This window comes from Nomascus leucogenys, chromosome 22a (assembly GCF_006542625.1).
Source record: "Nomascus leucogenys isolate Asia chromosome 22a, Asia_NLE_v1, whole genome shotgun sequence".
Classification (NCBI taxonomy): domain Eukaryota; kingdom Metazoa; phylum Chordata; class Mammalia; order Primates; family Hylobatidae; genus Nomascus; species Nomascus leucogenys.
Window position 1 is genome coordinate 28,289,154 of NC_044402.1, and position 25,201 is coordinate 28,314,354.

The 25,201-nt window shown below is 51.9% G+C and overlaps 2 protein-coding genes across 4 annotated transcripts in view; both read left to right on the forward strand.

The window, feature by feature from the left end:
• Positions 1-14,575, forward strand: part of POMT2 (protein O-mannosyltransferase 2) — a 46,122-nt gene extending 31,547 nt beyond the window's left edge. For 2 of the 3 annotated variants that reach the window (XM_030802268.1, XM_030802269.1), the window contains 11 exons: positions 677-746; positions 2,693-2,771; positions 3,876-4,027; positions 4,467-4,558; positions 5,630-5,706; positions 9,079-9,150; positions 9,461-9,520; positions 9,613-9,718; positions 10,672-10,812; positions 11,033-11,147; positions 11,977-14,575. In XM_030802268.1, the coding sequence (XP_030658128.1) occupies positions 677-746; positions 2,693-2,771; positions 3,876-4,027; positions 4,467-4,558; positions 5,630-5,706; positions 9,079-9,150; positions 9,461-9,520; positions 9,613-9,718; positions 10,672-10,812; positions 11,033-11,147; positions 11,977-12,082 (1,070 nt within the window). In that variant the 3' untranslated portion in view covers positions 12,083-14,575. Of the gene's footprint in view, positions 1-676; positions 747-2,692; positions 2,772-3,875; positions 4,028-4,466; positions 4,559-5,629; positions 5,707-9,078; positions 9,151-9,460; positions 9,521-9,612; positions 10,003-10,671; positions 10,813-11,032; positions 11,148-11,976 lie in introns of all 3 variants that reach the window. The other variant, XR_004027697.1, reaches the window with a different exon arrangement.
• A 3,689-nt stretch (positions 14,576-18,264) lies between these two features.
• Positions 18,265-23,904, forward strand: NGB (neuroglobin). Its single transcript, XM_003260796.3, has 4 exons — positions 18,265-18,743; positions 20,125-20,236; positions 20,866-20,985; positions 22,719-23,904. The coding sequence occupies exons 1-4, from the start codon at positions 18,655-18,657 to the stop codon at positions 22,851-22,853; spliced, it is 456 nt and encodes a 151-aa protein (XP_003260844.1). The 5' UTR covers positions 18,265-18,654; the 3' UTR covers positions 22,854-23,904.
• The last annotated feature ends 1,297 nt before the right edge of the window (positions 23,905-25,201 follow it).

Consider the following 25,201-nt stretch of genomic DNA (forward strand, 5'->3'; position numbering starts at 1 on the left):
GTCTCGAATTCCTGGCCTCAGGTGTTCTGCCCACCTCGGTCTCCCAAAGGGCTAGGATTACAGGCATGAGCCACTGTGCGCGGCCAGAAATTTTCGTCTTTCACACTTCTAGTGCCTTTCCCTCGCTTGTTCACCTGACAAAATTCTCCCTTTCCTTTAAGAGTCTTTTCAAGCATTATCTCTGGGACACCCTTCTCTAATCCCCTGAGGCAATTTAGGGGTCCTTCCTCTTTTTTTTTTTTTTTTTTTTTGAGACGGAGTCTTGCTCTGTTGCCCAGGCTGGAGTGCAGTGGCGCAGTCTCGGCTCACTGCAAGCTCCGCCTCCCGGGTTCAGGCCATTCTCCTGCCTCAGCCTCCCAAGTGTTGGGACTACAGGCACCCGCCACCACGCCCGGCTAATTTTTTGTATTTTTAGTAGAGGTGGGGTTTCACCGTGTTAGCCAGGATGGTCGCAATCTCCTGACCTCGTGATCCGCCCGCCTCGGCCTCCCAAAGTACTGGGATTACAGGCGTGAGCCACTGCACCCGGCTGGGGTCCTTCCTCTTTGGTCTCAGAGTACCCGGTTAGCACCTCTAGCAGATACCACATGGTACTGTAACCATTTACCAGTAGGCCCTGGGTTAATACTAGCCTGGTGAGTGATTTTGGATATCAATGCTTGTTTCTTTTTGGCAGATCCCCTAGACCCTTCCTTCCCAGTGGAGTTTGTAAGACATGGAGACATTATTCGACTAGAACACAAAGAGTAAGTCAATTTGCAGTTTGGATAAATAAATGGTATGAGCACCAAGGGGAGGGAGTTATTTTAAGAAGTAAACAGAAGTTAGATTTCGATGAGGCTCTGGTCAATGGAGCAAGGCTGCAGTGCGAGAATAGGAGAAGCATGTTATGAAGGTGATGAAATTGCAGGCCAGCGTTTGCCTGCCTTCCTGGGACCTTTCAGTTTCCCATTTCCTAGAGGAAAATTTGAGTTGCCCAAAGCTGCTGCTGCTTTTTTTTTAGACAAAGTCTCACTATGTTACCCAGGCTGGCCTCAGAGTCCTGGGCTCAAGCGATCCTCCCGCTTCAGCCTCCCAAATGGTTGCTATTACAGGCATGAGCCATCACACCCGGCTCCCAAAGCTTCTTCTTAAGTGGCTGCCTTTAGAAAGATGTAGGAGTCTGTTTCTGAGAATATGGCAAGCTAGCTTATTTAACCAGTGTTCTCACTGAAAATGACTAAAAATGCTGGAATAATTAAGAGCGTAAAAAGGCTGACAAGATATTAAAGAGTTAGCAGGCCAAAGCCTAAGTGAAATGAGGAATCCAGAGAAATAAGTGAGACACTGAAGCCACTTTTGCTTTGATCCCACAATCTTGACTTTTGGCTGCCTCTTGAGAGAAGAGGTTTTAAAGTCAAACCTAGGCTCACCCAAAGTGGTAAATTTATTAAGTTATCCTTCCCCATATTTGGAACCCCCAAAGGCTTGGGGTAAGGGTAAATCTGCCTTATCCACCTATGCCCAGGAAAAGTTACTTTAGGACCCAGCTAAGTGTTGGGGTTGGGTGGTGAACTGTCCTTAGTTCCTGAGAAGTTGGAACTACCATTTGATCCTCACATAAACTTGGAGCTCAAATTCATGTCACCTGGGTGATCTCAGAATCTCCAAGCCATGAATTTAAATGAACATGATCCTAGATCGGTCATGTCTCCTAGGTGCATGGCTAAAAGCAAATGTAAGCCCTCTTTGGGGAAAGACGTTGTCATTCGTTCCCATAGTTTTTTAGTGACAATAGTACACACCCAAAAGTAACAAAGCACACAAGGAAATAGGGCACTGTGTGCGTGAACAAGCTGAAACGGCAGACAGCAGGAGCAGCCCCGTAAACATTTCATAGACTGGAATTATCGGATACAAATTTTTAAAAATCAGGGGTGTGGGGGTGCGTGCGTGCGTGTGTGTGTGTGTGTGTTGTGTGTATATATATATATACACACAACACACACACACATAGAGAGAGAAGCAATCAGCCATGTTTTTTTTTTTTGAGTCAGCTGGATTTTGAATACTTAAAATTTTTATTTTATTATTAAATAAATTTCATTTTGTCATTAATAAAAATTTATTGTAATTAAATTTTACTTTTGCAAATTTTCAGAAATTTTATAATGAACATTTATTACTCATTCCAGATAAAAGGGAGAGTTGTTATATAAAACTAAATAAATAAAAGCTAAATTAAACCCCTCTCATCCTCCACAGATGTCCACTTAAAAAATCTGGCGATGGGAGCAGAAAGAGTAAGTGGCAGTGAGGAGGTTATCTAGCTCAGGCCATGCAGATTACAAGTTTTAGTTTTTCCTCTCCTCAAACCTGCCTCCTAAGTCAGGCAAGCTAAGTGCTTCAAAGCTACTAAATGTGTGAAAGTCGCCCCCCACCTCCCTGCCAGCACCTAAAGTTAGCCCCTTTCTTGGCATGCTGTCCAGTGCTCCTACCATCTGTCTCTCCTGGTTTGGGCTCATCTTTTCTCCAGTTCTCAGGATATTTCTTCTGAGTAAATACGAAACAAGTTCCTGATATGTTGGATTTAATAGTTCAGATTCTAATTTTTCTTATCCTGACAGTTGACTCTAAACATCCTTGGTAAAATAAGAAATGTTGCACATCATCTTTCTATAGGATAATGACACTTCTCTTTTCTAACTTCTAGAACTTCTCGGAACTTGCACAGTCACTATCATGAGGCCCCGCTGACCCGGAAGCACTATCAGGTCACCGGCTATGGCATAGTAAGTAAGCAGCGGGGGTGTGAGCAGGATGTAAAAAGTTATGGGCCTTGGCCCAGGGCTGTGTGGTGGGATATCTCTTCCCCAGAATTCTGGAATGTTCCTGAGGATAAGAGGCTGCACAGGGACTCTCTTAACATTTGGGCGCTTTTTGGCTAGGCCTGCTGTGGGAAAAGCAGCCTATGAAGTCTGTTTGTCTCCATCTCTCTCCTCACATAATAACCATGCCATTTACATGTTCTGATACTTAATAAATGTCAAATATGAATACTATTTGGATCTCTTTTAAAATCACATTGGACATAGAAGCCAAGGACTCACAATATGGCCCCAGACGAACATGTATGTTTATCTTTTGCCAGATCCCAAATTCTCATTAGCTTTGTTTTTAAGTATCATTTCCCTGTTCTGCAGAGGGATATTATCCATAGCTTTTGTATTTTACTACCTCAAGGAGATGCAGCTAATAGAGCAAAAGCTCTATGAGTACTTATAGCTGTGGGAGTAACTGAAGACCAAAACTACTAATGGAAAACTGTATACAGATTCTGGCCTTCAGGTGGATTTCCCAGCCCTCTTTCTGTTTGCTCATCCCACATTGTGCTAGGTCAAGACTGTGAACATTCTCATCTTCTTTGCGGGCATCTTCTGAGAAGAATTAGACATACACGTCTTAATTTACAAAGTGCAATACCCAGGCCAGACCTTTCTGGCTTAGATGAGTGAATACCTAGATGGCCAAGGTAATGGATGCAAATGGCCCAGATCTGTTTCTGTTGGCTCAGAGTGATGTCTTGAGTTTGGTTGAAGGGCAAAGACATCTATTTAGAACCCGAACTCTAGTTCTATGAAGTGAGGAGTTGGACTTCTGGTTCCAGGAGTCATACTACTGTTTTTTGGTTGTAATAGTGAGTTTTGGGACAATGCCAATCACCTGGGGTATTTCTTTGGCCTTCTTGTAACCTTGCCCATCTCTATCATTGAGCCCAATTTGGTCTTTGACCTTCATAACATGGTGGCATCTGAAGGTGGCCATTTCCCTTTCTGACACGTTTTCCCGAAAGTCCCCTCACTTTCTTTGTATTTTTTTCTTCGCTTTTATGGCAGAATGGAACAGGGGACTCAAATGATTTCTGGCGGATTGAGGTTGTAAACAGAAAATTTGGAAACCGGATCAAAGTGCTGAGAAGTCGAATTCGCTTCATCCATTTGGTCACAGGTTGTGTCCTGGGCTCCTCGGGAAAGGTTCTGCCCAAGTGGTAAGTCTCTAGGGTTTTGCTGTCCCAATCGAGGGTCCTGATTTTCCTTTCACTCTACAAGGAGTATGCCAGAAGCTTTCGTTTTCCTGTGTTCGCCTCCTGTCTGCTTGTTCTTAGTGGCAGATGGAGGGAGAGTAGGCATCGGGTGTATTATGGAGCACAGAACTCCAGGGGAGCTTCGGTGTTTTATGTGTTCTGATAGTTCAACATTTTCACATCTGGCTGGTGCTAATAACTCTCTGGGTCTATGTCTATTTCTAAAATGGGAATACTGTATGCTAGACTGTCCTAGGATAGTTGTTCAACACGGAACATGAAGAAATAATGGCCACCAGGTGGAAAAGAGAAGGAGCCTGTGGATTTAAGAGCAGAAGACAGTTTCACTCTCTGGTGGATTTCAGGTCTTCTGAGAGACATCTGCGACTTCTGCTTTTCACAGGGGCTGGGAGCAGTTGGAAGTTACTTGCACCCCATACCTGAAAGAAACCCTCAACTCCATCTGGAATGTGGAGGACCATATCAATCCCAAGTGTGAGTTAGGTCACTTTCTGGGCTGGCTCTGGAGGGAAACATTTATAAGAAACCCTTATCTTAGAAAAGTGTTTGTAGACTCTGCCATCCCTTCAACTTGTTGCTGTTTGTTCCTTGTTAACACTCTCTTTCTATGAGTTGTCTGTACCTACATAGCATACTCCTTTTCCTTCTCATCCACTCCCTCCGTAAACTCCTCTCCCTAAAGTGGCCAGTGGCCATCTGCAGATCCATCTGTCTCGTCTTCTTCTGGGCTCCTCTCTCCCCTGCACCATGGGCACCTCCCCAGCCTCCAGGCTTGGAGCAAGCTGCTACTTTCCCTTTATGCCTCAGTGTAGAGTCGCTCCCCCACCCCCCCACATATACAGCCAACGCTTTTATAGAAAGTGACTCCCACAGCCCTGATCTGTGCCCCACATCTCTACACCCAAGCTCCAATTTGATATTTCCACTGCATTGTCAGCTTCAACTCGATAAGTATTTGGATTCATCATCTGTTTTCCTGAATTACCCACCTCAAGCTTATATGTGCCTTCATTTTGTTCTTCTTCCCACCTAATCTAGCCAAACCCACCAATCAACTAATTCAGCAACTCTTTATCAAGTATGCCAGGAACCACGTGGGGCCCTGTGGGCATATTGGTGAGGAGACAGACTTGGTCCCCGTCCCGACAGCAGCTGCTCCAGGCGTCCAGAATGATTCATTCCTCATTTCCAGGCCCTTCAAAGGGCCACAGTGACTTGGGGGCTGTGCAGCTGTCCCTTATGCCTAATAGGAGAGCAGCATTTGAGCCAGTACCACAGTGAAAAGCAATGGTGCTGGGAGCTGTTGGAACACCAAGCAGGTGAAACCTCGTTGTCTGTTTCCTTTGCATTTCTCAGAATGCCTGATGAGTTCTTTATACAGCTAAGTAAATGATCAAGAATTGGGCCAAGCTTTCTTCTGTCTCCTCAACAGTTGTCAACTTGTCAGCAAGGCTGCACTTGGATTCTGGTGGGAATGTGGACACCATGGACAGACTGAGGAAAGAATGTATGACAAAGGCTTTCTCCTGCCTTTTTTTCCCCTAGTGCCAAACATCAGCCTGGATGTGCTGCAGCCCAGTTTTCCTGAGATCTTGCTGGAATCCCACATGGTCATGATCCGGGTATGTGTCCCCTTCTCATTTCATAGCGTCTCTAAGAGCTTTTGGGCAGCCATGAATTTGGATCACAAGTCAATGCCATGCTACAGATCCATTCCCCCTTGTGGAGGAATTTGAAAGCGTCTTTACTACGGTTTTCCGTGATCCTCAAAGGCATTTCCCTCACCACAGAATGAGGATGGTGGTGACGATGGTGATACCAGTGAATGCTTGTACAGCTCATGTGCCAGGCACTACACTAAGCACTATACTCATCTGATACTTATTACAATCATGTGGAGATTGCCATCATTCCCAGTTACAGGAGAGGGAACTGAGGTACAGAGAGGTCAGGGAACTTGCCCAGGGTCACATAGCTAAGTGTAAGAGGTAGATCCAGCCCTCAGAGCCAGACTGGTAGGCTTTTAGAGTTACTGCTAGTTACTACTACACTCCTTCACCTCTAAGTGATTTGTAAATCTGCCCAAGTGGCAGAGCCCCTGAAAATCATAGTGCTCTTGGTTGAAGATCATGAGATACTGATAGTTGATTCCATCATATGAAATCAGGATCAGTTAGGATGGATAGCTAATTTGAGTGTGTTGTTTATATGCAGCATGAAATCCCAGCCACGAGCCCACTCATATTCCTGGACAGAAACTGCTTAGGCGGGGCATGGTTGATTCTTTTTTAAGGTTTTCTAAGACATTGTTTGCACTGTCTATCATTAGTAGCTGACAGCAGTTGTAGCATCAAAGGTTTAAGAAAAATTCAGAGAAGAAATCTTTAAATTGAGGAAATTCTACTCACTAGCTTAAATTTTCCCCTGCTGTAGTCCTGCTGTTTAGTGGAAGACCCCCTTATTCTGGCTTATGGAAAACCTGTGTTCTGCAGGAATAATGTTTAAGAATCACTATCTCAAGCCAGCTATGTGATTATCACTCTACCCACAGTATTGCAGGGAGGTGTAGCACTTGTTATTTTTCCCCTGGTAAGCCATTGTCAAGTGGACTTCCCTGGAAGTGATTATGTAAGCAGTACTCAGTAAATATAGTTGACTTATTTCACCAGATTAAATTTTAAAAATTCAAATATTGTCATTTTTGCACATTGGGAGGTGATGAGTTGACATTAAGCATCTCTGGGTCACTTCCTCTCTGACTCTCTGACTCTCTGCTTGTAGCTGTCACTGTGGCCTGATGACATAGCTCTTTTGAACATGTGCCTGTCAGTCAGAATATCATTCTGGGCCTGGGTCAAATTTTAAGACTAAATCTAAGAGTTTCATTTTGTCTTTCATTATCTAAGAAGTAGAGTCAGAGAAGAAAAGGGAAGTATGAGAGCTTTCTTATTCAGCCAACAAAGAGTTAGGGAGGAGAGAGAGATGAAAACACTGAGTCCAGACTATAGAAACTGCGGGGGCAGGGCTCTTCTGCTGGCTGAGTAGTGGCCGGGGACCTGGAGGAGAAGGGTGCCTTGCCTGGTGCAGTTACAGGAATGAGCCCATCCAGATTTCAGCCATAGAAAACAACTTACAAGTACATACGCCTGTGATGGTTGCAGATTTTTCTTTCCTCTTTTAGTTTAGCAACAGAGCAGGATTTCTCAGAGTTTAATGTAGTGAATAAGATTCCCTTGGCTTGGTACAGTTCTGGCTGGAGTCCTTGGGTTTGGGACCAAACTGTACAATTTGAAGGAATTGGTTTCCCTCAGCAACTGCTCCAGGGGTCCAGAATGATTCATTCCTCATTCCCAGGTCCTTCAAAGGGCCACAGTGACTCAGGGGCTGTGCAGCTGTCCCCTTTGTGTCTGATGCCCCGAATGCACTGCTGACCTTGGAGGCACAACCTCTCCACCATGCAGAGGCCTGTAAACTATTCCCAACCCCTTGATGAACTGGATTCATAAGGCACTGGGTGGCAGTCCACTGAACTTTCTGGATCTTTCTTAGGCTATACCAGTTCTTAGTTGAGGGCAATTTTGCCTCTCGGGACTTTTGGCCATGTCTGGAGAAATTTTTGGCTGGGAAACTGAGGGGTTTGAGGGTAGGAGTGCTACGGGCATTCAGTGAGTGGAGGCCAGGAATGCTAAACACCCTGCAATGCACAGGACAGTCCTCACAGCAAAGACTCATCCAGCCTGAAATGTCGGGAGTGCTGAGGTGGAGAAGCTACAGCCTACGTCATGGCAGCTGACTCTCCTTCTGGGGAAATGCCTTTTTAGTCTGTCCCAGTGATAAGGCTGACCCCAGTCCTAGTGGTTAATAACCTAGATCCTGACCCTACTCCTTCCTGTTTTAGCAAAGACCTGGTTTGCCCTGTAGAGACAGGTTAGCAGATGTTCTTGGCTGCTGGATTAGGGAGGCTGAGTCTGGGTCCTTCACACCAAAGCATACATTGGGGTTGATTTCTCTCCCAATAGATGAAATATGTTCTTGGAGGGCAAAATACCTAATTTTTTATGTATAAAGCACAAGTAAGATGTACAGTATAAAGTATTAAAATGTCGTGGAGGGTGTTTAGGGAGAAACTTGTCTACAAAGGTTCCTGGTAGAGGGGCAGTAGTGGAAAAAAAAGGTGGAGAAACACTAAGCTAAAGTAACCTTTTCCAAGTCTAGGCACGCATGAGAGTTTCCACTTTTCTGTTTGAAATTGGCCCCTGAAGGGAACAAATAAGTAAGCCTTATTATTTTATTTATTTATTTATTTATTTATGTATGTATGTATGTATGTATGTATGTATGTATGTATTTTGAGACTGAGTCTTGGTCTTTTTGCCTAGGTTGGAGTGCAATGGCATGATCTCAGCTCACTGCAACCTCCGCCTCTCGGGTTCAAGTGATTCTCCTGCCTCAGCCTCCCGAGTGGCTGGGATTACAGGCACCCACCGCTACGCTCAGCTAATTTTTTGTATTTTTTAGTAAAGACAGGGTTTTACCATGTTGGCCAGGCTGGTCTTGAACTCCTGACCTCAGGTGATCCACCCGCCTTGGCCTCCCAAAGTGCTGGGATTACAGGCATGAGCCACTGTGCCCGGCCGTAAGCCTCATTTTATATCCCCTCTCTCCCACCGTTTTCACACTTGTCCTTGGCTTGGCAGATGGGTATATATTTTGTGCCCCTTGGAACAATTTCCTCATTCCTCTTTCCCTTCTTTTTCCCTAGCGTAGAAGGTTGGAATGGACCCTTTATGGGAAATGGAGGCTTGTCTGGGAGAAGTAAAGCAATTGTTGTAGGCAGGCAGACAGTGGCTGCCTGATTCTTCCCTGCAAGGGAAGGGAAGGAGAGAAGGTTCTGCTCGGCGCTTGGCCCTGTATCAGAAAAACCTGGGCCTCACATTTCTGTCAGCCCTCTAGATCTCTGTCTTGACTAGCTTTTCTTTGCTACCTTCATGCAGGGGAACAGTGGCCTCAAACCCAAGGACAATGAGTTCACGTCCAAACCCTGGCACTGGCCTATCAACTATCAGGTAGGATCCGAGGCTGGGGCTCCTCCCAGGAAACGGAGCCAAGAATGAGACCAGGGAGACTGGTGGAGGTGGCGGTGGGTGTGCTAGGGCGGCAGGGCGAGGGGCTTCCTGGGATGGGTTGGCCAGAGGCGGGGCTCTGTTTTCTGCCCTAATTCTGACCCTGCTTCCCAGAGAGCTCATGTAGAATTTGCACAGCCTGAGCTTCATGTCCAGGCTCCCTGTCTGTGGAAGGTGACCATCTTCCTCCCCCTAATGGGTGTGGCCGAGGATGGGCTGGGCCCGGGTCAGCAGGGTGATCTCTATTCCACAGGGCCTACGCTTCTCAGGGGTCAATGACACAGATTTCCGAGTCTATCTGCTTGGCAACCCGGTGAGTACCTAAACATTCCCGGCTCAGGCCCTGGAGCACTTGCCTGTGGAGAGCGGCTGTGTTCTCATCTGCCCATTCCCATTTCTGCACAGGTGGTTTGGTGGCTGAATCTGCTGAGCATCGCCCTCTACCTCCTCTCAGGGAGTATCATTGCTGTAGCCATGCAGAGAGGGGCACGGCTGCCAGCGGTGGTTGCAGGTCAGGTCCTCCGGGCTCTCCCTCCCCTGACCTGGCGGCGGCAGGGCCGGCTGCCGGCGGCAGGGCCGGCTGCCTGCTGATGGGCCATCCTTTGCGTTTACCACCCCACACCTTCCCTTATCCTTTACTTTTGAAAGCCAACAACCCCCAAGTACCCAGTGCTGTGTTAAACACTTTACTTCCTCCCAATAACACTAGAGTGCTGGCTATTATGACCCCCATTTTATGGATTAGGAAACCAAGGAACCATGAGATTAAGAAACTTGCCCCAGGACATACAGCTAGTAAGTGATAGAGCTGAGGCTCAAACCCGTGCAGTCTGACTTCACAGCCCTCACTTTTAGCCCCATGCTGTGTACAGAGCTGCCCGTCTTTTCTCTTCTGTCACCTCCTTGTTCCATGGCCCTGTCCTTTTGTGGGCTAGAGAGGAGCCTCCAGGGTTATTGGGTTCCCATCCCAGTGCTGTTCTTGGTAACTTTGGCTGCCAGACCATGGGCCACAGCACCTGAGACAGTCACACAGGCCCTTTTGCCTCGGCAGCTCTCTGTCTGAACAGTCATAGTCCCAGACACCTCACTCCATCCTCACCTGTGACCTCACCTTAGTGCCTGTCTGCCGCTGCAAAGATCTGTGTGGCAGCAAAGATGTGGGAGGTGGAAGTAGGGAGTGAAGCTGTTTGCAGGCGCAGAGGGGTTTCTTTAGAGGCTGGACTGCCTCCTGCTGGTGCTTGGTGCACCTGCTGTTGGTGCCCAGGCCTCACTAGGCTGGGCCCTGACCAGAGCTCTGAAGCCCCAGCTGTTCCTCTCCAGTTTCTGTAGCATGGTTTGGGTTGGTCCAATGAGGTGATATGACATATTCAAGGTCATACAGCAAGGAAGGGGCAGAGCTGGACCAGAGCCTGGAATCTCTGCCCACTCCTTGTCTTCTGACTGGGCTGTGCTGCTTGGGCCCAGGGTTGTCCCAGGTCCTGCTGCGAGGAGGCGGCCAGGTCCTGCTTGGCTGGACACTCCATTACTTCCCGTTTTTCCTGATGGGCCGGGTCCTCTACTTCCACCACTACTTCCCAGCCATGCTCTTCTCAAGCATGTTGACAGGTCAGTGCCACCCACCTGAACTTGGGAGACAGAGCAGGTGGAGGGCGGGCCACTGTTGGGCAGCAGTGCTGGGAGTGACTCTGCTCCTTGACGGGAGGCCACTGTGGGGCAACAGTGCTGGGAGTGACTCTCTGCTCCTTGACTTGGAGTGGCGCCTTCTTCTGTAGCCCAGAAGTCACCCCCTGCCTGGCTGACTCCAAGTTTCTCTCCTCGCCTCTAGGCATTCTGTGGGACACCCTCCTGCGGCTCTGTGCCTGGAGCTTGGCCTCATGGCCCCTGGCCAGGGGCATACACATGGCAGGAATCCTGAGCCTGCTCCTGGGAACCGCCTACAGGTGAGCATCCTTGCACCTCACATGCCCTCCCAGTGTGGGCTCAGCAGTGTCTCAGCCCTGATGCATTCAAGAATCCCCTGTAGTGCTTTTAACACCACCAGTGCCCATGCCCGGAGGTTCTGCTTCACCCGGGCCCAGGTGGGGCCGTGGTTTCCAGAGTCCCCCAGGTGATCCGAATGTGCAGCCAGGTAGGAGAAGCAGGGGTTAACTCTGCCTTTTCCCCTTTTGCTGTTGGTTCAGCTTTTGTGCCATCCTAGCACACCTGGAAGCGTACCCCTCTAGTCACATTGACTCTCTGCCAGAACAGCTTTCAGAGTAGGAGGGTGGGAATGGGGGACAGGGCACCCCTCTTTAGTCCCCATGGTCCTCTGTCGGAACAGCTCTCGGGGTGAGGGAGGTGGGAAGGGTGGGAATGGGGAATGTGTGGCTGGGTGGCTAGAAGGGAGAGTTGTTTGGAAGGCTCCCCCCTCCCCAACTCCCTGGCCTTGGTGCTAGGCCTGTGGCCTGTGAGCACATGCCTGCCTAAGAGGGTTACATTCACATGTTGACAAACACCCCGGGCCAAATAGCCCATGACAAGACCCCTAGAAGGGTTGCCCTCTTGGGCCTCCTGGGAAGAGCCCTTTCCACGATTGTCATTGAGTCAGCATCTACTAAGCTCTCTGGCTACAGTGTGCCCCAGTGGGACTCAGACAGACAAGGCCATGAAAGAGAACCGGGCTTGGTGTTGGGGACTTTCTCTGGAGCTCCAACAGGAGGAGTGGAATTCAAAGCCCCTCAGCCGAGGCACTGGGGGTGCCAACTGCTTCCTGCTGGTTCTCTCTCACAGCTTCTACCTCTTCCACCCTCTGGCTTACGGGATGGTTGGTCCCCTGGCCCAGGACCCCCAAAGTCCTATGGCAGGACTAAGGTGGCTGGACTCATGGGACTTTTGAGGCCACTGCAAAGATTCCAGCCTGGATCCAAGACCTTCCCAGGAGAGCCAGCTGGGGAGCAGTACTGGACCCTTCCAGCTGTGAGGAAGCTGCCTAAGGAGCCCCAAGAATTCTGCTGCCCACCAGGACCCAGCTCTGGGAGTGCAGCTGGAATGGAACCCAGCACTGGAGAGAGCCGGGAGAGAGCCGCAGCTCTGTCCACAGCACCACAGAGAGGACAGCGCCTCTTGGGCTGCTCCCTTGTGCACAGCACAGGGGAGGATGGGTGCCAGAGGGTGGGAGTGGGTGCGCGTGTGTGTATGTGAGGGCACATTGTCCATATCCCTGTGGAATACAGACCGTGTAACTGGACAGCTGAGTGTCATAAACTCTGAAATAGTCCAGGCTATAGTAATATTTTCTGGGTTTTTTTCATGTTGGATTTCTTTGGTTTTGGTTTGTAAGATACATCAAAAATTCTCAGAGCTCTAAGAGGGCCTTGAGGGCAGAGAATACTGACCTCACCTTGGGATGTCACCAAAGGCAGAGCAGATGGGACTGTCAAAGTTATGCTGCCCTCCCTTCCACAAACAAATGAATCCAGCGTGGAGGAAGGCGCGCCGCCCCGAGCTGGAGGGCCTGGCTCCCACCATGCACTCCAGTGGCTGCAGGTAGCTGGACTTCCTGCCTGTGACACACAGAGAGCAGCGGACTCTGGAGCGTCGGCCTACCTTAGCCCTTGGTTCCTCGTTTTTTGGGATTGTCACACTGTGAGACTCGGGAGGAACGATGTCCTATCCTGGGCTGCTCAGTGTTTCCAGGCCCCGTGTGCCAGAGGCCAAGTCTTTCCAAGTGCATCTGGCGTGGCCTGGAGGGCAAGGCAGATGCATTCTCCTGGCTGCTGGGAGAGCCTGTGGGAACCTTGTTTAGTGCCCAAGGTAGATGAGAGACAGGGCAGGGAATCTGCTGGTGCTGGGGTGTGGGGACTCTGGCCTCTCTAGACTAATGTTCCTGTCACCTGCTGAGCTTTCCCAGTGTCACTTCTGCAGTCCTCCTCTGCTCACCCCTCCCTCACTCCGTGGGCAATTCCCTTTCTCTCTGTCACTGCTTCAGCAGTGAAGACCCGTGGCACCTAGAAATACATGCCAGTTTCCTGTGTCTACCACTCTGCAGCTCGAACAAGAAGCTCAGAGCTGCCCCTTCCACTTCCTCCCCAAAAGGGATGAAGAAAACCCTGTGGTAGAACCAAACCACACAAGGCCAGCCCTTCAGCCTGCCTCCGCCTTCCTGGTGCATGACAAAAGATTTCTTTTGTCTCAGAGGACTTTGATGCTTCAAGATTTAATGATGAATCTGCCACACTCCATTTTCCCTCCTCTGTAGCTCCCAACAACTCTGACAGGGTCAGATCTCTTTAGAGCATCTTCGGGAGGCGGTTGCCACGGAGACTGGATATTGGTCCCAGGGACAGACTGTGCTACCTACTGGGTGGTGGGGAGGGAAGCTTCTGGCCATGCTTGGACATTCAGACCAACTACCATTAATGTTAATAGAGGAAATGCAGCAACGTCAAAAGCAAGGCAGGTTGGTTAATTAGATCTGGGGCCTGATGACCTCCCTTTCCCACGGCTACAGCCCTTTCGACTTCCCCCAGCAGGAAGCGCTGTCTGTGGCTGAGTCTGGGCTGCTTGCTTAATTGCATTTCTGGCAGGGAAGGAGAGGAGGGATGGAGAAGCTCTGCTCCCTGCTTCCACCTCACCATGTGTCCTCCCCTCCCCTCCCTTCCTCTCCTCCCCACAGGCAGAACTGCTTTCTTCGGAGCCGGGTGGGCTCTCCTGCAGGGAGAATGCAGGAGTCTGTGCTTGGCTCTTAGCAAAGCAGGCGGCCCACAGTGACCTCCAGGAGGTGGCTGATTTTCCTTTGTGCCTTCTTATTTCTCGGTAGGAACTTGGAAGGGAGGAGATCTGAAGGAGCCAGAGGGGCAGCCACCTTGCATGAGGGTGAGGAAGGAGAAGCCCAGCCAGCCTCTACCCATCCCTCCCTCCCAGTTAGGCTGCACTGGGGCCGAACGCTTCCCTGGGCTCCCACTGCCTTCTAAGGAGCCAAGGAGAATTCCCTGCCCACTTTCTGTTCCTCCATGCCCAAACCGGCAGATGTTTCTCTGGGGGCAAGCCACATGGGCTGATGCAGCTTTGAGTGCTCAGGTTCTGTTTTCTGGAAGTTGCTGGAGAAAGGCTGTCAGGGTGCTTCTCTGAATATGGGCTTTGAGTGCTCAGGTTCTGTTTTCTGGAAGATGCAGGAGAAAGGCTGTCAGCGTGCTTCTGTGAATATGGGCTTCAGCCGTAGCACTTGGCAGAAACGTGATGTATCCCACAAACTGCTGGTGGAGGAAGAAGATGTTCGTCAGCCAGTTCAACCTCCAGCCAGCTTCTTGAGCCTATTTGGTTTAAAAAAAAAAAAAAAGTCTTCTAATCAGAAGCCACTGATTTTATAATAAATAGCACTTGTTTTGAATGCCTTGTTGTCCTTGTACTTAATTGAATCTGACTTGCCCTCTGGCTCCCAGAAAGGCCTCCCTGAGGAGAATGTTTTGAGTGCAGGAACCACCCCGTGTGTCATGTCTGAGGCTGATCTAATTCCAGCAGAGGACCTGGGCTGGGCAGGTGAGCCTGATTACTCCAGGGGGCATTTGGACCTCCCCATGTATACAGTTACTTGAGTAATGTTGGTCATCATTTTGGTATTTAAACGGATTCCAAAATAAGTAGGAAGCTGGACCTCTGATTTGTCCTCTTTTAACCTGTTCACATGGCATAGAAAGGAGTGCAAGAAGAAGTTGTCCCCTTCCCAGACAGCCGAGTATCCCAGCACTGTAGCAACTTGCCATTCTGCCTAACAGAGGCCCCCATCTTGACAGGGGTCTCCTGTTATCAAGAGTGATGCTAAGGGGCTGAAGGCAGCAGGAGCTGACCTGAGTGTTGGATAGAGGGTGGGGGAGGGGAGTAGCACTGTGCTGTGGAACTGGGGGCTTCTGGGCTGCCTAGCCACCCTCTGGTGGGGGCTGGTGGGGAGAGAGGGACATGTGCATCTTCAGGAGGTGGAACATGCCTATGACAGGCAGTTTAGGAAGGGGCCAAGTCTCTCTGCCTTGAGTGGCACAGCTTAGTGTACAAAGTCTCAACACATCTCTGACATTTAATCCTCATAAAGGCCCAGTGAAGTCAATGATGTTTTTGTTCCCATTCTACCCAGGAGAGATTAAATGACTTGCCTTAAGGTCCCACGATGAGTAAATAGTAGAGCCAGGACTCAGTGCCAAGTTGGGGTTTTTCTGCCTCTCTAGTCTTGCCTGGGACTAGAAGCACCTTCCCAGAACAGCCTGGCAGCCCTAGATACCCTAGGGAGAAGGCCTGAGCACTCAGCTCGAGGTCCCTGACGCAGCACCTTCCCGTGGGCCTTCTGCTTAATGCATCAGCAGCCGCTCTAGGGCCCAGGTTTTCCAGGCTCTCCCAGGTGCACCCAGATCAGTGTGTGCTGGTAGATGTTTAACAACAGGTGTTCTGGGAGGAAAAACTGGTGTGTATAGCATTTGCCAATTTCCATGGTGTAAATATTCCCAACATGTTCCTTTTTAAGCTACCAACTTGATGTCACTGAATGAGAAGTTGGAAAGAGATGCGTACAGTTGGTTCTTGAAAGCCATATAAAAGCTAGCTCCAGCACACCACTGACCCAGACCCAGTGACCATGGCTTGGTCTGAATTACGGCTGCGGCTCTTGGCCACAGCCCCGTAAAGCAAGGGAGGCATGGAGGCCTACAGGATGGGCCAGAGAGACCTGAGGTCAAATCCTGGCCCCACCACTTATTACCTATGTGACTTGGGCTTGTTACTTAACCTCTTTGCCTCCATTTCCTCAGCTGTAAAACGAGGGTATGATAAATAGCACCTACTTCGTAGAGTTATTGTGAGGATGAAAAGAGGAAATGAAGTAAGGTGCCTGGAACAGTGTCTAGACATTAATGCTAGCTCTGTATTATTATTAATGCTATTATTATTAATGCTATTATTAATGCTAGTATTATTATTAATGATACATGGACCTCAATGACCAGCACTGGCTCTGGGACAGTACTTGAATTCTCCTCTAGGTTCTTACCTCCTGGGCGGATGACCCACAGGGAGGAGACTCCTGTGACTTTTACTGAGCCCCTCAAATGTGGGCTCGGACCCTTGGTCTACTGGTGGGAACACATCACTCTCGTCGCTTAGGCCCATCCAGATTCTCAGGCCTTTCTTGAAGGGAGCAGGGATAGAGTGCACTTACCTTGGCTTATCTTAGCACGTATCTCCTGGCTCTAGGAAGACAAAGAGTGAAGCCATAGTTTGAGTGCTGACTCCACTTACTAGCTAGGACCATTAACTCCCACTACCTCATCAGACTCCAGACCCTGTCCAGAGGAGAGAGGAAGCAAGATGGGTCCTAAGTGTAGACTGCTGGCAACAAGCGTGAGCTGCGTAGAGTGGGGTACCTGAGACCAGCCAGGTGGCCTGCACAGAGCACTGAGCATCTGGGCACTGAAGAGTGAAAGTCACCAGTGACATGTGGCCTTGCCCTGTGACCTGCTGCCCCTGGCTGCAGGTCCACGGGACCCCAAGCTAGAAGTTTAGTCACCTCTTGTTCCTTCAGCCCCCATCCCTTTGTGTTCTTGCTGGAGACCTCTTGGACCCTAGGACACCAGCTTTTCCAGGCTGCCTTATAGCCTTGCTCTCCTGCTCCAGCCCAGAGATTTGTGAGGAAATGGGAAATAGAATAGGGGTTACCACAAACTCCTGAGTCCTTGGAAGAGGGAGAACAGCTAGATGGTTTCCTGGGGCATGGCTGGGAGTAGGAAAGAAGAGTTCTGCTGAGGCACTCAGTTCTGATTCAAGGCCAGAAGGAGAAATTTTAAAGACCGGGACTCACCACTCCATGTCTAGCACAGGGCTGGGCATGGAGCCCCAGCTGTTCATAACCAGGGGCTCAAGAACACCCACCTTCTATCCATGGAACCAAAGGCGGTGGACTAAAGGGCCCCAGAGACCTCACCACCCAACCCCTTTGCAGCACAACTGAGGAAACAGGCCCAGAGAGGCGTGGACAGACAGAGGAGATAGGCTCGGAGACCCCTGAGGGAATAATGAGAGAGAAATGAAGGTGAAAATGGGCTTGCTCTCCCAAACCTGGGCCACCAGCACTGGACTGGGGCTTGAGGAACTTTCTGCTTGAAAGAGAAAAGTTTAGTTCTAATTGACAGGTGGCCAATTGCACACCCTGAGTGGGGAGCATGGACTCTATTATCTGAACTTCTGTTGAAAAAATTAAACAGTACTTCCATTAAAAAAAAAAAAAAAAGGCCGGGCGCAGTGGCTCATGCCTGTAATCCCCAGCACTTTGGGAGGCCGAGGCAAGCGGATCATGAGGTCAGGAGATCAAGACCATCCTGGCTAACACGGTGAAACCCCGTCTCTACTCAAAATACAAAAAATTAGCCGGGCGTGGTGGCGGGCACCTGTAGTCCCAGCTACTCGGGAGGCTGAGGCAGGAGAATGGCGTGAACCCGGGAGGCGGAGCTTCCAGTGAGCCGAGATCGCGCCACTGCACTCCAGCCTGGGCGACAGAGCGAGACTCTGTCTCAAACAAAAAACAAACAAACAAAAAGATGAGAAATCATGGAAGTGGGGAGGGCCCAGGGAGGGAAGAGGTGAAAAATTAAAATTAAAATTAAATCATAGAATGGTAGAATGTTAGAGCTGAACTCCCTCAAGATTCCACCCCGGCCAAGCAGAGCTGGGATTAGAACTGGATCTCATGGCTTTCTAAAGATGGAGTCTCAAAAAAAACCCAGGCCTGGCTGGGAATGGCTGTGGTCTTGGCCCTGTCCCTACGGCTGAAAGCCCTGGTGGCCCCCAACGTGTGCCGGTGCCCTAGTCAGACCGAGAACTAGGCCCCTAGGCCGCTTCCCCAGGCCTGACCTGCAGGCCAGGTGGGTGGCAAACTCAAATGCCTCTGGCAATACTTGAGTTGAGGGGCCTGTGGAGAGGGGGCGCATGCAGCGCCTACCCGAGGCGACCAAATTCAACACAGTGCCCTCGGGGCTCGGGAGGAGAAACTGAGGCCCGGAAAGCCTCGGAGATGTCTGTTAGGTTCTGCAGGCCGGGCCTTTCCCAGGCCACCATGTCGTCGCTGGCCATAGCGGGTGGCGAAGGGAGCGCGCGCCTTGCTGGCTTGGAGGGGGCGGGGGCCGTGGCGGCTTTAAAGCGCCCAGCCCAGGCGTCGCGGGGTGGGGCGGCTCTCGCGGCTGCGGGGCGCAGGGCGCAGCGGCCGAGCGGGGTCCCCGGAAGCACAGCTGGGGTGCCTCCACCTACGGCTGGCCGCACGCCTTTTCTCTCCCGCGCCAGGGAAGGAGCGGCTGCGGCCCCCACCGGGCGGAGGCCCGGGGGGCGTACGGGGGGTGGAGGGGACCGCGTCGCGGAGGAGATGGCGCGGCACGTGCGGTGACGGCACCCGAGCCCTGAGGGTCCCAGCCCCGCGCTCTGCGTCCCCGGGACAGCATGGAGCGCCCGGAGCCCGAGCTGATCCGGCAGAGCTGGCGGGCAGTGAGCCGCAGCCCGCTGGAACACGGCACCGTCCTGTTCGCCAGGTGAGGGCGGCCCGAGCGCTCGGGGGTGCGGGTGGAGGCTGCCTCGGCGGGAAAGGGGTCAAGCGGCAGGACTGGCCCCGAAGGAGGGAAAACTGGCCGCTGCCGGGGTGCTGGGGCGCCTGCCAGATGTGCGCCAGAGGAGCGGGGCGCGGCGACGGGTGGCACAGCCCCTCTGCCTCTCTCTCGACCGTGGGCGCCTGTTGCCAACCAGCGCCGCACACCCCACTCCCAGCGGGGCTCACCGGGCCGGGCAGGATCCCCTCCCGCGGATCTCCCCACATCTGGGCGGGTGGACCTCCGTCCCCGCGCGGCGCCTCCACCTCGTCTTGTGCCTCCTGCGTGTTCCTTAGGTAGCGACTGCAGGGGTGTACCCCGCTGCCGGTATCAGGGTACTGGGGTGCCCCGAGTGCCGGGGAAGGGAGATGTGCGGGGCGAGCTCCTGCGCCCGCGTGTGAGAGGTCTGGCTCCAGGTGTGTGGATTCCTGACAACCAACAAGACAAACCTTTCCGAGGAAAGAGCCAGAGAGCAGCCAGGGAAGGGGTGACAGATGCGGGAGCCTCGCCGCAGAGGACAGAGGTGGGGGGTGCGCAGGCCCCGGGGGAAGGGAAGGCCAGTCTCCAACCTCAGCTCGCAGTCTCGGTAACCCCTCCGCCATCACCAACTGGGCACTGCTTCCCTCGCCGTGGTGTTCCCAATCCTTGGCACCCTTGGAGAGTCCAGAACTTCTGCCCAGGCTTCCGCAAAACCACCCCCAAGACAAAAGGCGAAAACATTCGGTTACCCGGTGAGACCTCCCAAATGCCGAGGAGAGCCTCTGCTTCTGCCTCCGGACTCCCCCCAGCTCACTTTTTTCTCAGGCACCCGCTGTGGCTCCACTACATCCAAGCTGTGTGACCTTAGGCGAGTTCTAGCCTCCCCGGGCTTCTGTTTTCTCCTCTATAAAACTGGGATAACAGTTGTACCCACTGCTTAGGACGGTGAGGAATACAGTTAAAAGTTAACCACACGGAAAGTACTCAGCGCAGGAGTGGGCGGAGGAGGAGATTTCCTCTCCACACAATGTAACTCCAGGTTTCCTGTTTGGGGACCTCTTCCTGTCCCATATCACACCCCTCAGCTATTCACCGAGGGACCCCTGCTTACCAGAGGCCCTGGGACACATTTGCCCTTTCTAGGACGCTGCCCGGAGCCAGTAGAAGGCTTGAGGAGGAGGGCACTACCGAAGCTGGCGGGGGAGCAGTGCCAGGTGGGAGAGTCAGCTGTGGTTTGCAGCTGAGACCTGGCTTGGCACCCCTGCCCGCTGACTGCAGGACAGCCAGGCTTGCTGGGGCTTGCAGGGGCTCACACCCCAGGGCTAACACCAGGGCCTCACCCCCACAGGCTGTTTGCCCTGGAGCCTGACCTGCTGCCCCTCTTCCAGTACAACTGCCGCCAGTTCTCCAGCCCAGAGGACTGTCTCTCCTCGCCTGAGTTCCTGGACCACATCAGGAAGGTGAGAGGGAGGAAGAGCTGCTGTGACCTCTGGGATCCAGCAGAGCACCTCCCTGGTGGAGAATGGGGAAAATGACTTTCTGCCCCAGGCCTAGGCTTACTCCCCTCCAGTTCCCCCAAGCAGGGTACAGCTCCTTTCCCTCTGGGCTGGATTGGTCTGGGACATCAGAATCAGCCTCTTCCCCTACCATGTGTTCAGAGAGCTGGTCCCAGCCTCTGTCATTGCCTTTGTCCTCTGGCACCCATAGGTTGTGTTAGCACAGATCCTGGTCATTGGGAACCATCTGCCTATGAAAATCAGGTTGAGATTTTCTTAGAATCTCATGATTCTCAAAGGGCCTCAGTTTCTCCTTGTCCCAGCAGACAATACTCTCCAGTAGGTGTGTTTAGAGATGTGAATTCCTCAGAGGAGAGAGGCTTCCTTCATGGGTATAACATTAGTAGTTTGGCCACCACGTATCACGTGCTCCCTATATGTAGTAGACACAGGCTGCCTTTGACCCCCGATCTTGGAGAACTGAGGGTCCTACTGGCCTCTCTTGCTTTGGGACCCTCATGCCTTGGGCTGTGATTGTGAGCAGATGGGGCTGCTCTGGCCTCTTTGTTTCACTGCTGCCTTGGCCTTGGCAGGTGATGCTCGTGATTGATGCTGCAGTGACCAATGTGGAAGACCTGTCCTCACTGGAGGAGTACCTTGCCAGCCTGGGCAGGAAGCACCGGGCAGTGGGTGTGAAGCTCAGCTCCTTCTCGGTGGGTAAAGGAGTTCTGACTCTCTCCAGAGCTCCAGACCTGGGGCCACTTCTCTCTCCCAGACCTCCCCTTGCCACCTGTTCTCTCTCCCATTCCCATATCCTTAGATAACCAGGGCCGCGGGCCTGCATCTGTTACCTGCTGTGTGGCCCTGACATGGGCTTGACCTCTCTGAGCTTCCAAGTTCTCTTTTCTGATATGGCTTCTTTTAAAACCATAAAAATTAAGAAGCCTTTGGGATTAGCTGGTCTGCTCAATTTTCTATTGCTATATATCAAACAACCCTAGAACTATGACAATGCTTTCCGATTTCTCATGGCTGGGCTCAGCTGGGCAGCTCTTCTGCTCTGCATGGTGTAGCTGGAGTTACTTGTGTGTTGTGTTTAGCTGGGAGCTCAAATGAGGCTAGAATGTCCAAGGCCTGTCAGCCTTTGAGCTCTGTCCCTGTGATTTGTTGTCATTCACTAGTCTAGCTGAGCTTCTTTATAGAATAGCAGCTGAGTTCCAAGGGGGAGTTTTTAGAGGACAAGCCCCACTGTGCAAGTGCCTCTAAAGCCTCTGCTTGCATCACTCTTGCTAATGTCCCATTGGCCAAAGCCACTCACATGGATAAGCCCAGTGTCAATGTGGGAGGACCCTACTCAAAGGCATGAATCCTTGGGGTGTAGCCCATTGAGGGCAACTGATATGACAGTCCACCACACAGTCCAGTCACCTTGCCAGATGGTGAGCACCTTGAGGAAGGAGCTGTGTTGGTCTTGTCCTCCTCTCCATCCCCAGCACCAGCACAGTGCCTGATCTACCAGGGCTACAGTGGATATTCAGTTAATATTTGTAAGATAAATAAACCTTATTTTATTGTGGGTAATAATGGCAAATGAGAGCCATTATCTTTATTTATTTATTTACTTACTTATTTATTTTGGGGACAGAATCTTGCTCTGTTGCCCAGGCTGGAGTGCAGTGATGTGATCACAGCTCACTGCAGCCTCAACCTCCCAGGCTCAAGTGATCCTCCCACCTCAGCCTCCCTCATAGCTGGGACTACAGGCATGCACCACCATGCCCAGCTAATTTTTGTGTTTTTGGTAGAGATGGAGTTTTGCCATGTTTCCCAGGCTGGTCTTAAACCCCTGGGCTCAAGTGGTCTGCCCACCTCGGCCTCCTAAAGTGCTGGGATTATAGGCGTGAGCCACTGCACCTGGCCTATTACCGTTGTAGGCTTCCTGTATATAGATGCTGTGCTGAGAGCTTTTTCTGGATTATCCCATTTAATCATCCCAACAGGCCCAGGAGTTGGAGATTCTACTTTCCTTTTATCACTGATGAAGCAGCTGAGGCTCAGAGAGTTTACATAATTTACTTAAGGTCACCCAGCTGATGAAGGGTGGAGTCAGAATCTGCACTCAGGTCTATCTGGCTCCACAGCCCAGGCTCTAAACCCCATCATTGCTGCCTTGTGGATGAGAAAACTCAAGTCTGGGGGCAATGACTTGGTTTGGTCTAAGCTGGGAGGTCCCAGGCAATGTCTTGGCCCCACTCACGGGGTGGTTGCAAGACCAAGACGGGGGTGAAAATTTGGGTAGGACCCTGCTCAGGAAGTATGGACTCCATGCAGTAGAGGAAAAAGGCCCAGGAGCCCTCATCAGCCCTAGGCCTCAGTTTTCTCACCTGTGGAATGAAGCAGTGCCTTCCTGCCTTTGGAAGTGACAAGGTGCCGCTTGCCTCTGCAGACAGTGGGTGAGTCTCTGCTCTACATGCTGGAGAAGTGTCTGGGCCCTGCCTTCACACCAGCCACACGGGCTGCCTGGAGCCAACTCTACGGGGCCGTAGTGCAGGCCATGAGTCGAGGCTGGGACGGCGAGTAAGAGGCGACCCTGCCCGGCAGCCCCCATCCATCTGTGTCTGTCTGTTGGCCTGTATCTGTTGTAGCCCAGGCTCCTCAAGCTTCCCTACATCTTGGTCCTTGTCCCCTTGGCCACACTGGAGAGGTAATGGGGCAGGGCTGGGTCTCAGTCTCCTAGAGTCCAACTGCAGAACGAGTGGCTTTTCCTCCAGGAAGGGGCTTCTGGGTGTCCCCTCATCCCCAGTAGCCTCTTTCTTGCCTTTCTTTTTACCTTTTTGGCACTCCCTCTGACCCCGTGAGGAGTGTTTTGGTCGCAGAGGTGGGATGAGCTGGAAAGGTATGGAGGTGGGAGGGGATGGGGCTCTTCTATCTGTCCTGCTTCTTCAGGTGAGTGCAGGCCAAGGGGGGGGTGAGATGGCTGAGCTTCCAGCGCCTTCTATCCTGCCTGCCCAGTCCCTTTACTGCTTTCCTGCCCGGAGATGGCTTGCTTTTCACAAATAAAGAGAAAGAGCAGCTTTAGCCTTCTTGGTGGAATCCCAGGCAGTGGGAGCAGAATCAGAACTGCCTGGGAAGGGAAGGGGGAACCTGGTCTCAATGGGTCTCACCTGAGTCTCGCGGCCTGTGCAGATGCCCTGACAGAGTCGGTTTCCTTTGGCGGCATTCCCTTTCCCTCCTTCAGCACTTCTGCTGGGAACTCCCTGACTATTCCGCTGCTGCGGGAACCCAGCTAGCTGGCCAGGTGGGGAGGGGCTGGGGACTGGCCAGGAAGGAGGGGTGACTTAATCCCAGAGAGACCTGAGTTCCCCCAGCCCTTCATCGCCAACCCGCTCCTGCAGGAGTGAGTCTTACCTCCCCCGGCCCTCCTTTCTGGCTCAGCCTGCAGCGACTATGAGGCCACAGCTCCTCAGATTCACTGCCCGCTGTGTGCCAGTACTCAGGCAGCTGGAGAGAAGAGAAGGCAGCCGCAGAGGCCCCCGCCCTCACCCCAGCCATCTGCACTTCTACCGTTTGCTCTGTGCTGTCTGTGGTCCTATAAACTCATGAGAAATAAACTGGTCTGTGTGCCTCTCTGACCCTCGGGCCTGATCTTTTCTTGGATCTTGGCCTGTGCCAGATGAAGCTGCAGGGCAGTGGATCTCAGGGCAGGATGGGAGGATGGAGTCAGGGAGGCCAAGGCTGGAGTGGGTGGAACAGGAGGGAGGGGCCTGGGAGGAAGCTCTGGGAAGCCAGTGGCAGACATCTGTGGGGTCTGTGGCCCAAACTGGCTGGCAGACCACAAACCCAGCTCTTCTTCCTCCTGGGCACACAGCTGGATGTCATGCAGCCACCCTTGCAATTAGGTGGGGCGTGTGACTGGGCTCTGGCCGCTGGACCGTGCAGATGTGTGTGCCACTCCCAGGCCTGGTTCCCCAAAACTCCTGCGTGCTCCTCCATGCTCTGTCACCCTTCTGCTGGTGTGATACAGACCTCACAGAGACCATGAGGGCCACGTGTTGAACATGGCAGAGCCACAGGTGAAAGGAGTCCCGACCCTGAATTGCTGCTTGGAGGAAGGTGCCCATTAATCAGAATCACCCATTTTGAATTTTATATGAAAGAGACAAACTTCTCTTGTGTTTATGCGATTACACATTTTGGGGTTAAACCCATACCCACACTGATCCATGGTCTGAAGCAGGTCATTGGTTGGGGGCTTGGGACCCCACAGGCTGTGGCCTAGAAAGCCAGCCAGGGACGTGGGGAGGAGGAGCTGCACTGAGTGGGCATGATTGGGGCAGGTTTGGGGTTACCTCCACGTGTTCCAGCCTCAGCGGCGGGCCCAAAGCCCACGCATGGCTGCAAGGCCTGTGCCTGGGCTGGCTGTCCTCGCCCTGGGCTTCCAATTTCTCAGCTGAGACTGAATGTAGCAGATGCCCACGGGGCCTTGCCAGCTCCCAGATGGGGCCTCATTTTCTTTAAGCTCAGATGCCAGGCCTGCCAGGCTATGTGACTGCCGGCAGTGGGTCTGCAGCATGTTAGGAACGCCTTGCCCTCTGTGGTGCCCAAAGCATTTTCTGGAGCCCCACAGGCTGCAGTGAGTGAGGGCCTCATCTGCTTCGTGACCTATTAATGGGTCAGGGTGTCCATGTCTGGCCCACAGCTCTCTAGGTGGCCTGGCTTTGGAAAGGTCTAATGTCCTCCTCTGACCTGTGTCTGAGTCATCCTAAGTATGGTTGCTTTCACCTTTTTTGAAAGCCACTCTTCTACTGAGGTGTGAGTGCATGTGTGCATGGGCATGCACTGGTGTGTGTGCACGCGTGTGTGTGCACGTGTGTGTATGTACGTGTGTGTGCACGTGTGTGTGTATGCACGCACATGTCTGTATCAGGG

Excerpts from the sequence above, each read along its gene's own strand:
- NGB (XM_003260796.3), top strand. The coding sequence starts at position 18,655 with ATGGAGCGCCCGGAGCCCGAGCTGATCCGGCAGAGCTGGCGGGCAGTG. Across the intron at positions 20,237-20,865 it reads TCCTGGACCACATCAGGAAG|GTGATGCTCGTGATTGATGC; the intron begins GTGAGAGGGAGG and ends TGGCCTTGGCAG. Across the intron at positions 20,986-22,718 it reads TGAAGCTCAGCTCCTTCTCG|ACAGTGGGTGAGTCTCTGCT; the intron begins GTGGGTAAAGGA and ends TTGCCTCTGCAG.